Source organism: Lygodium microphyllum, chromosome 10, assembly GCF_053477565.2.
Source record: "Lygodium microphyllum isolate KBCC chromosome 10, Lygodium_microphyllum_v1.1.10, whole genome shotgun sequence".
NCBI classification, from domain to species: Eukaryota; Viridiplantae; Streptophyta; class Polypodiopsida; order Schizaeales; family Lygodiaceae; genus Lygodium; species Lygodium microphyllum.
In genome coordinates this window covers 70,061,169-70,071,781 of record NC_141144.1, presented here as the reverse complement: position 1 = coordinate 70,071,781, position 10,613 = coordinate 70,061,169, and the positions used below count along the sequence as shown (strand labels likewise).

General features: G+C 40.8%; 1 protein-coding gene across 7 annotated transcripts in view; it reads right to left on the bottom strand.

Moving 5' to 3' along the window:
- Window positions 1–2,627: 2,627 nt before the first annotated feature.
- LOC148030133 (ATP-dependent protease La (LON) domain protein) overlaps window positions 2,628–10,613 on the bottom strand; it is a 117,943-nt gene continuing 109,957 nt past the window's right edge. For 5 of the 7 annotated variants that reach the window (XM_087686405.1, XM_087686406.1, XM_087686404.1 and 2 more), the window contains 2 exons: window positions 3,266–3,407; window positions 2,628–3,069 (listed from right to left, as the gene is read on the bottom strand). In XM_087686405.1, coding sequence (XP_087542531.1) covers window positions 2,687–3,069; window positions 3,266–3,407 — 525 coding nt within the window. In that variant the 3' untranslated portion in view covers window positions 2,628–2,686. Of the gene's footprint in view, window positions 3,105–3,265; window positions 3,408–10,613 lie in introns of all 7 variants that reach the window. The other 2 variants (XM_087686408.1, XM_087686409.1) reach the window with 1 other exon arrangement.

Below are 10,613 nucleotides of genomic sequence, written 5' to 3'. Positions count from 1 at the left end.
AGTGATAGTTAGAGTGCCATCCAATCACATGAAATCCTTTCTTTGATACAAAGACAAAGCATATTAAGAGGTTCCCTTTTGCATAGTGATAGTTAAAGTGCAATGCTGCATGAATTTTTTTCTTTGATACAAAAACAAAGCATATTGATGTGAAGTATCACTTCATCAGGTAAGTTTTGAGGAAAAGTGTATTTAACTTGTCAAGATTCACACAATTGACATGTTTGCAAATATTTCTTACAAAGAGCTTACCCTTGGAGCACTTTGCACATTGCAGAGTGTTGATGGGATAAGATATTACCTTCAATGGTTGCACTCCCTTAAGGCACATTGGCCTTTAAGTGGGAGGTTGTTAGGGTAAAGATTAATGGGCTACAATTGAGAGGGAAACCTTGTATATGTAAGCACTATACATTCACATATAAGTGGAGACAATAGAGAATAAGGGCAATCTAGTACCCATAAGAACTCTTGGTGTTTCTCTCTCTCTCTCTCTCTCTCAAGCTTGCCATTTTCTCCACTTATGTTCTTTGATATGTACTAAACTATCTTTTCTTATACTTAGTCAACATTTTAGGATCCTTGATACTACACACTAAACCATAGGGCATGTATATTAAATAATATCTACTTGACAATCCATACATCTTAGGCCCTTGTCCTAGGTTTCACACTACTTGCTTTTCCATAAACATGATCTCCTCTATATTTCATCTCATAGAATACCCCCCAAGCAACCTTGATAATATCTTTGGTGTTAACAAACTAGTGTCCCTCGAGAACTTGATGTGAAAAAGGGAAAACTTTAGACAAGTGAATTGCTTAATGTACTATCCCATTGTAAACTCTATGCACAAACTTGTATTTGATTTACCAAACCCAAGCCCAATAAATAAAAAAATGTGAAATAATAATATCGTTAGCTATAACAAAATTGTTATAAAGTTGCCATATGTTGAGTAAATGAGCATAGATGGAAAAAAACATTCAAGTTATCATCAATTATTATAAGTAACTCATCACTCCATATTTGAGTACTTCATTCTTGACCTTGAGGAATGGATTCAAATGCTCTTGTACTCTCCCTACATGAAAAATATTCAATTCATGCTATGTTGCTTGAAACTCTACCTTAGCGAGAAGGTTGACATCACATTGAAGTACATCATTATATATCATTATTAAGGCCCTTGCTATTCTTGACCTTTGAATATATAAGGAGACCCTTATGTCAAATTTCCTCAACAAATGCATCATCATTTTCTAGATTTTGTGAGGTTATGGCCAAGGAATAGTCCTCCCTAATATTAAACAAGACTTAAATATCAATGTCTTTCACCAATTGGGAATGTGGGAGAACTAATTTTGGAACTTCATCTTCTTGTTCTACTACTTCTACAAGGGACGAACTCCATTTGATTGACTTCTATATTCTCACTTTGTAAAGCATTGTCATCCACTTGTGTACTGAGCTCTCTCTTGTTGGCGAAGTTTATTGGTTGGGATACACCTTGAACCTCATCATTCTTTGCTTTAACATAGTGCTCTACTTCTTATATGTCTTGTCTTGGCTCTTTCCCTTCATCTTTCGAAAGATCCTATAAGTAAAAGTAGGCCATGATAGCAACTGATGAGACAATTTTTTTGACTATGCATAAGTCAATCACAATTGAGTTTCTTATTCTCTATAGAAACTCTCAAAATTTCCTAGTTGAGCTTCCTCTTAACATCATAAAAGTGTGCATATCAAAAACCCTCACTAAGGAATATATATAAGCTCCTCATATTATATCTTTTCATACTCATCAAAGTATTTGCATCTAGCATTAATCCACTCTTACAGTGAGATAGTAATAGCAAACATTTGAGACACATGTAGATGGAGATGGCACTATCCCACTTGGTAAAGGAAATCAAATAATTTCTCTTATGGTAATGCCTCACTTCTCCTAAGCTATTGAGGCTCCATTTCCTATACCTCACATTAATCCATCTACAAACAATCATAGTAGGCTCTAGGGCCAATACAAACATCAAAGAAGGGTAGGGCACTCTTGTGGTCACTAATTGCCCTATATTGGCCTAGGGTGAGATTGGACCAACATAAGGTGATATGGTGTTTTTGAATGTTGACATGGCCCCAAATTGCATTATGATGGTCTAGTTAAAGACATGATCAATACATTGAAATAAGGGATTTTGGAATGCCCCATAATCCTTGCATGTGTTATGCTATTCTAATTCAAGATTGATAGACACAACATGATAAGCGTTTTGAGAGTTCCTCATGGCCCTAAATACCTTGTGTTGGTCCAATTTGAGGCTGGACCAACACAACATGATAAGGGCTTTGGAGACATTATTGTGGTCCCTAGTGGCACTATGTTGGTCATGGGTGTGTTTCATGCTAACAATAGATTCATGTTAAATGGGAGAAGATGAAGGAAAGAGGATGTAGAAGTAGAAGAAGAGGAAGATGAGGAAGGAAGAGGAAGAGGCAGAAGAAATAAAAGATAACGGAGAGGAGAATGAAAATGTTTAAATAGTTGATGGTAGGAATAATATAGCAAGTCACAAAACCTTAAAGAAAATATCACAAGACTAAAAACAAACAGCATAAAAATTGGACACAGTTATACTAAATTGTCAACTATTATACTAAATTGTCAGTGGTCCTTAAGCTTGTTTAAAGCAGTGACATCCTTAAGCATGGATGCACAGAAATACATACAGCTTGGATGAGTATAGACTTGGTTGATGTGTACATATGCTTTCCGGAGTCGGGACCAGCTACATGATCTTTTGAGCTCTGAACACTCTTCGAACTGGTTGGCCACCTGCGAACTGGTTGGCCACCTGCTCTGAACCATTCCAGGGCCCCCATCAACTCTCCAGTATGACAACCAAATATACAAATGTTGATGTTGCATGTCATCAAACATGACCTCAGAACTGTAGAGACTGCAGGGCAAGTTTGGCAGCAAGAGATGCCCTGTTGTGCTCTGCATGCTTTGTCACTTTCTTCAAACGATGCAGAGTGTCCCTGACTTCCATTGCCTCTATCCTCTCCTGCAAGAGAGCAGATAGCTCATTCGTAGTAGCTCCTGGTGGCAACAAGAAATGAGATTACTCCGCCAACATGATCGTCTAACAGACATACAATCTGAACCTTACTCATAATAGATCCACTAAAAAGTGAAGCATCTTCCTGTCGCAAAATCATAACAAATGTATCCACGACACGCCAAAAAAAAGGACTTATCACCTGTCACAGGTTGCAAGGCAGCAAACGAGAGACTTTCTGCTCTAGAGGGTATGAAGTCCTTTGCGACACCTTCCAGCATACTTTTCTCAGCCCACTGTAGAGCATTCCCAAGCGAGGTCTGGAGCAGCTCATCTTTTGAAGTCTGCCAATGGCCTAGATTTAGAAACAAGACACATGCTAACAGATACATACACACACGCACACATTGTGGTGGGAAACCTCGGAGGAGGTGAAAACCCACGCTGTTTATTGCAGTGTACAATCAAGTAGACCCTCAATGGGAGGGGTCCTCTCAAGGAAGAAAATCCAAGTTGGAAGTTATATATGATTGAGACAATTTTTCATACTACAGTCCTTGCTGAAGTCCTTTCCATTGATGAATTATCCCTACTTCGGGGGTAGCGCCCCCAACCCGATGGTAAAGGGAATATTCCCTAGCCAACTAGGGAAGGTTCATAATATGCTCAAATAGGCTAATCAGACCACCTTCCCAAGCTATAAAAGGAAGACCCCTCAATTTGTTTGGAATTAAAGAAGTTTCTCTTCTTCTCATATTTGTTGTGTATTTCCTACTCGCTTACATTTTGTTCGTTGTGCCGTGTAAATTTTACAAGGAAAAGAAAGAGATTGAGTTTAGGCTGTCCAACACTTTAGGATGGCTGAAAACACTCTCCTCTTGCCATTCATCGTGAAAAATCAGCAAGCATATGCATCTCCTTTTGTTGCCATAGCTTTCCAAACCTAGGCTGCTCCAAAAAATATGAGAGGAAGAGAGAGAAAGAGCCCCAAATAGCCAAGATCTAGTTTCCAAATGAATAACCAGTTGCTCCTCAACCAGATTACATTTTTTATTAAGGGTTGATTAATGACTTGATAATTAATCATAAGCGAGTTGCCCACTATGGACCAAACTTAAGCTTAGGGCAAACTTAAGCTTAGGGCCTGCTTAATAACTTAAGTGCCCTAAGTGATCCGCTTATTCAATGAAACTTTCAATATAGCTCAATTCTAAGGTGCAAACTTTCAATTTAACGAAAGTTTCACATTGCACCTTATTCCTTTTGCCCTGTCTTTGTACCACATAGCCTGTACACTTGTCAACTATATGCCCCAATGTTAAATCTTTCATTGTTGGTGCAATGGTTGCCATACCTAAAGCTAGGGGTACTAGAATTAGGATTCATTTTAATAAGATCATTAAGCCCATTTCTCATTTTGGTGATAGTAGGAAGTCTTAGAAGCCTTCATCCAGTAGTAAGAGCTTGGGATGCCTAGAGGGATCCATCTTTCCGCACATGTGATGATTCACTGGATTTCTCTTGGAAATATAGTTAGTTGGGTGGCATATTTTTGGAGTGGTTGGCAAGTTCTATGTAGGGACTTGGGAGTGTGCTCAAGGAGGATTAAGTAGGGCAATGGGCAAGAACCGCCTTATTAGATCATGTTGAGGAACCACTTTTTCAGTTATTCACTTTAGTTAGGGTTTCACATTGATAGCCCCAAAAAGGGTTGGCGCCCTTATTTTAGGCACTTTATCAGTGGGCGTCCACATAGTGGTGCGCCTAGATAATCGAGGCCTATATATAGGCCACCTCTCCTCTCATTTACACATCCTATTTAGTCATTCTCCTCCACTCTTCTTTCATCATTTCCACACCCTTCTCTATCCTCCCCACTGCTACTTATACCTCTATCAGAGGACATTGCAATTTGTGGTTACAAACCACCATCTCCACTCCATGTTCTACTATGGCATTTTACTGTGGCATTCTATTGCGGTGTTTTATTGCCGCATTCTACTGCATTGTTCTGGTGCCATGTTTTATTGCAGCATTCTACTGCTGCGTTTTGCAACCTAGTTCTCTTCCTGGTATCCAAGAACTGCGCTTCACTCCCTTGACACTTGGTGATCTTCTTCATCCTTAATAGCATCAAAGGATTGCATTCCACTTCCTCGACAACTATCCTTCACCTTCTAGTGATTACTTCAATAGCCCACTGCTCGGAGGACTGGGTTATGCTCCCTTCACAGTGTAGATTTTCCACCATGTTGCTGCCTGATTCAGACATGATAGTGCAATCATCTTTTGAGCTTTGGCTCCATTGTATCAACTTTCCTTCTCATAGCATAAATTCAATGCATCATCATTGTGTTCTTTTGTGTTTCTAAGTTTCTATTCTATTCTTAGTGTTTGCAATACACACTATATTTCTCCTCGCAAACCCTTCTGTGTCTTTGCACCATCGCATATCTTGACATGGTATCAAAGTATACAAGTTATTTTGACATGATATCAGAGCATACCTATTATCTTGACATGGTATTAGAGCGCAAGAGCTCAAAGAGCTAAAGATCCTATTCATTGGAGAAGGCAAAGACAAGTTCCAGGTTTGACATCATCTACTAATTTTCCCCTTCCACTGCTTCACACCGGGAGACAAAGATATCCTTATCTTTCTCTCCCTCCCACCCTCGTTACAAGTTGACACTTTGATACTATGACTTCTTTGTAAGTAGATGGACAGACCACTAGGTGCTCCTCTTTCGGCATTACCGGACCTCCCATCGACGCTTGCCAACATGGACCTTTGCTCCCTACACCACTGGAGCGTGTGCATCTACTTGTGGGCACTCATTGTGCTACCTCTTCCTTTTGGGCCACAGAGTTTATTCTGCACTAGCTTTCAAATTTTTATGCTCAATGCAATAAGATGCATCTGATGTGCACAAAGTCCTCTTGAGCAAAAGGAGGATCGTCAAGTGCCACGACCTCCTTGTGATTGCTGCAATGTGCTATGGAGATTGTTTCTACTTCATCTAGGGTTTCAGGAATGCTACCTCGACAACCTGCAATTTTGTAGTCCGCTACACTGAGGCAGTGATTGTTGGATATTGTCTTCTCGTCAATCTGCTCCTTCGAGAGACGATGACTATTTGACACCTTCCACTACTTTGGCTCCATAGTTTGCTCCATTGAGAGACAACGAGACTGTTATCCACCCTTAGCTTAGCATGAGCCTCTTCTTTTCCCACCCTTGACTACTCGGTTCGAGAGGCCGTCTCTAGGAGTTCTTTGACATCTTTGGCACACCAAATATCTTCTTTGGCACAACCGGCGGCACTTCTTTAGTTATCAAATGATTTTGAGTTCGTGATCCATGAGTTTTTAGATTCCCTATCTCTCGCAAAGGGAGATTCCAAGGGGGATGTACTTTCGTTGCCCTTCACAAGGGCTCCTCCTTCTTCTTCGACTTTAGAGAGGGACCCTTGCATCTCCACTCTCAGAGTAAACATCTACTCATCATGAAGTTCTTTACCCACCATTTACTCTTTGGGGATGGCTATCTTTGAGTAGCCATTTTTTCTCTCGATACCCATGATCTTTTAAGTACCACCTAGGTTGAGGCCTTGGAGGTTTAGCCGTGACTTAGTGACAAGACCTTCAAATTTCTTCCATCATGGAGTTACAGAGCTAGTGGTTTCTCTCCTAAGATGCAGCCGGGTTCTACAATTCATCTTGTCTCCTATTCCTTACTACAAGTTATCTTTTAAGTGGAAATCTTGGATCTTAGGGATGCTCTACATCTTCTCCTTGCCTCTCTTTACTTCTCTTTCTGCATCCATTTTCAGGCTTGAGAGGGGGTTTTGAGAAACCTATCATGAGGACATGTATTTTTGAAACCTCACTTAATATGTGTTTTTAATCACATGGTTAAGTAAATGTTGCACATGTGAGGTGTAACTGGGATTAGAGAAAATTTACGAGCCCAAGACTCGAGGAAATCATGGGATGTCAAAGGCAAAAGTTGCTGTAAGTTATGCTGCACATATACTTGATGATATCTGGTGCCAGTTGTTGGCCGAGGTTATTCATTTGGCCATAAGTGTCAGTTGGTGACACAAGAGAAGTGACATTTAATGGTACCTAATACCAATAATGATCAAAGATGGCGTAGAGACACTCGGAAATGGAAGATACCTAGCCAATTTAATTATTGGCCAATTAGATTATTTTTTTAGACATCAAAATAATGATTAGATTAATTTTTAATATTTAAAGGGTGAACATTAATATTTAATTATGGATAACGTTGGAAAAACCATTTGGGAAGGCTAAGACTTGTCAAAAATGCCCATGCAAGTTTAAAAAACGTCTTTAGAGGCTAGAGAGAGGCATTTTAGTGTATTCGGCTTACAAGAGAGGGAAGAGATGTTGCTGGTCTAATCTACATCCATTGGAGGACCTTTTGTAGCAGCCGCCAGGGGCAGAAGAAGACCAATCAATAGCAGGTGATAGCATCTACAAGCTGTTGAGATAAGGCAGCAATAGTAAATGATTGATTTTCTTCAGTTCATTGCATCTACAAGCTGTTGAGACAAGGCAGTAGCAGTAAATGATTGATTTCTTTAGTTCTTCACAAAGAAAATCTGAATTTTCTCTCTCCTCAGCATTCTCTCTCATCTCCTAGCCTTTCTACAACCTTGCTTCGAAGACTATAGCATTAAGATTATCAAAGGCTGAGAAATTTCAGATTTCTCTGCTATAAACTCTAATCTGCAAGTAGAAATTAGGGTTTTAGTAGCAGCCTCAAGAAGCATACAAAAAATTGGAAGGTTCAAGACTTGGATTCAATGGGGCTCAAGCTGTTTTTAGTCAAATTCAAGTGGAGGGACCAGCAAATCAATGAATTTGGGGTATTTTCCATCTCCATCATCAAAGTGGGTGAAGGCCGATTGACCGGCCAAATCAAGGGGCAAATCAGATTGAAGACTTGTTGGTTGTTTTGGACAACAAGGGGAGTTGGAATATTGAACATCAACTTCTTTAATTAAGTTAAAGAAATACCAAAAGGGGCGTCAGCTTTGGGACCAACAAGTTATCCATTGTTCAAGATTGTAAGTTAATTTGCATTTCTTAGCTTTGTAATAAATGTTACTACTGTAACTAAGTTGTAGTTAGGGAATTACCACCCATCTATGAAAGGAAGGATGGTTACAAAACCACTTCTTTAGTTATTCACGTCCGTTAGGGTTTTATATTGACAACCCCAAAAAGGATTGGTGCCCTCATTTTGGGCACTTTATTAGTGGGCATCCACATAGTAGTGTGCCACCCTAGACAGTTGAGACCTATATATAGAACATCTCTCCTCTCATTTACACACCCCCTTCATTCATTCTCCTACAATCTTCTTCAGTCATTTTAACACCCTTCTCTCTCCTCATTGCTGCTGCTCATATCCCTATCGAAGGAATTTGCAATTCATGTTTACCATCCACTATCTCTCCACTCCGTGTGCTACTATGGTATTCTATTGTGATGTTCTATTGCCGCGTTTTGTTGCAGCATTCTATTGCAATGTTCTACTGCTACATTCTATTGCGGCATTTTACTGCGGCGTTCTACTACTGCGTTTTGCAGCTTGGTCCCCTTCTTGGTGTCCGAGGACTGCGTTTCACTCTCTCAATAGCTGGTGATTATCTTCTTCATCCCTGACGACATCAGAGGATTGATTTCCTCTCCCTCGACAGTTGTCCTTCACCTTCTAGTGATTACTTCGATAGCCCATTGCCCGGAGGACTATGTTTTGCTTCCTTCATAGTGGAGATTTCCCATAGGTGCTACTGCTTGATTTAGACAGGATAGTGTAGTTATCTTCTAAGCTTTGGCTTCGTTGTATTAGCTTTCCTTCTCATAGTATGATTTAGTGTATCATCGTGTTCTTTTGTATTTTTGAGACGGTGTCTCTGCACCATCACATATCTTGACAAATCATACCTCAATTCTCTTCACAATTGATGCACCACAAATTTGATCTATGGGTATGAGGAGGTGAGGAGACAGACTACATAGCTTTGGATCACGGAGTGGTCATAGGATGGACATATCGTGAAGAAGGTTGTAGAGGCCTTAAGGGAGTTGAGCAGGATTTGTTAAGAGGCCCTCCAAGCTCATCAGTAGTGTTAGGAGGAGAAGAGAGCCCTTTGGAGGGATCTAGTAGCTATTTAGAGGTTGTTATAAGAGTCGCTTGGGAATCGTACCCTCCATTCCTAAAGGCCTCTCTAGTTGAATCTTTGCCTCTCTCCACCCTTAGATGATTGCTTTGCTAGTTGCAGACCTATATAATGTGATCACACCCTTGATTGTCTACTACTGGTGAGGAAAGCCTAGACGTGCTAGTTGCGGACCTATATAATGTGATCACACCCTTGATTGTTTGTTGGTGAGGAAAGCCTAGCTGTGCCATGGTACCCCCTAGGAAGTCCCAATCAACCTTATCATAAGCCTTCTTAGAGTTCAAAAATAGCATAGCCATCCGCTAGCTACTGTGCTATGCCACTCTTTGGCCTCAAAGAAAGAAAAAACATTGTCTAAGATACTCGTATCCTTAACTAAGTGTGTTTGTATGTGGATGGGGCTGAGTCTTCTATCAATAATCTTAGTGAGTGCCTTATAGGCAACTTACAATAAGGTGATTGATCACACCACTGGCAAAACTCCAAGTAGTCTCCCCCCTTTGGGGAGAAGATTGATTGGACCTACTGACATACTGCTTGGCATCCATCTTGAACTGAAGATCTCCTTAAATGCTCATAGCAAGGGGTACTTCACCACCTCCTAGTATGTAGACAAGAAGGCCTTGGACAACCTATCCTTTCCAAGGCATTTTTGCCCATCTTATGAATAGAGCGGGCTTCTTCTTGGTGAAAGGGGAAAGGAGAGACCATCCCATCTCCCTTGTGACAAGGAATGGGATGCAATCCCAAACTTGCTCTTTGCAATGTATTAGTCGAGCTAAGACTGCCTCCTGCTAAAAAATATGTCTTTAGAAATCAATGGCGAGCTCCATCACTTTCTCTGGGTAGGAATGGAGCCTCCCATGTTGGTCATGGAGGCTACAAATTTGGTCCCTCGAGGTGCACGGCAAGTGCACTTGGAAGAACTCTCTACACATCGTGTCCCCTCTCCACGCCCAAAAAGTAGCTGAGGTGTGAAAGGAGAACTCTAATCTCTTGTCATCTAAATCCACAAGAGCTCTCCGTGCTTGCAAATCACTGCATCAATCTCCCTCCTCCTAGCCTCGACCCTCCTTTGACATCCTATCGCCTATTGTAGAACCTCTTGATCTGCTGCCATGTAAACATCCCACCACACCCTAATATTGTGAGTAGGGCCAACCTCCCAACTAGTCCACTGGATGCAAGGGTGCTCTCCAAGCTATATCTTGTCACACTCTCGAACTTGAGGGTTCTAGACTAGAGGTTGGCAATCAATCTCCTCGTGACAAAGTGGGGACCTTTGTACGAGGGCCTCACGGCTTACATAGGCCCTATCAGACCCGTATC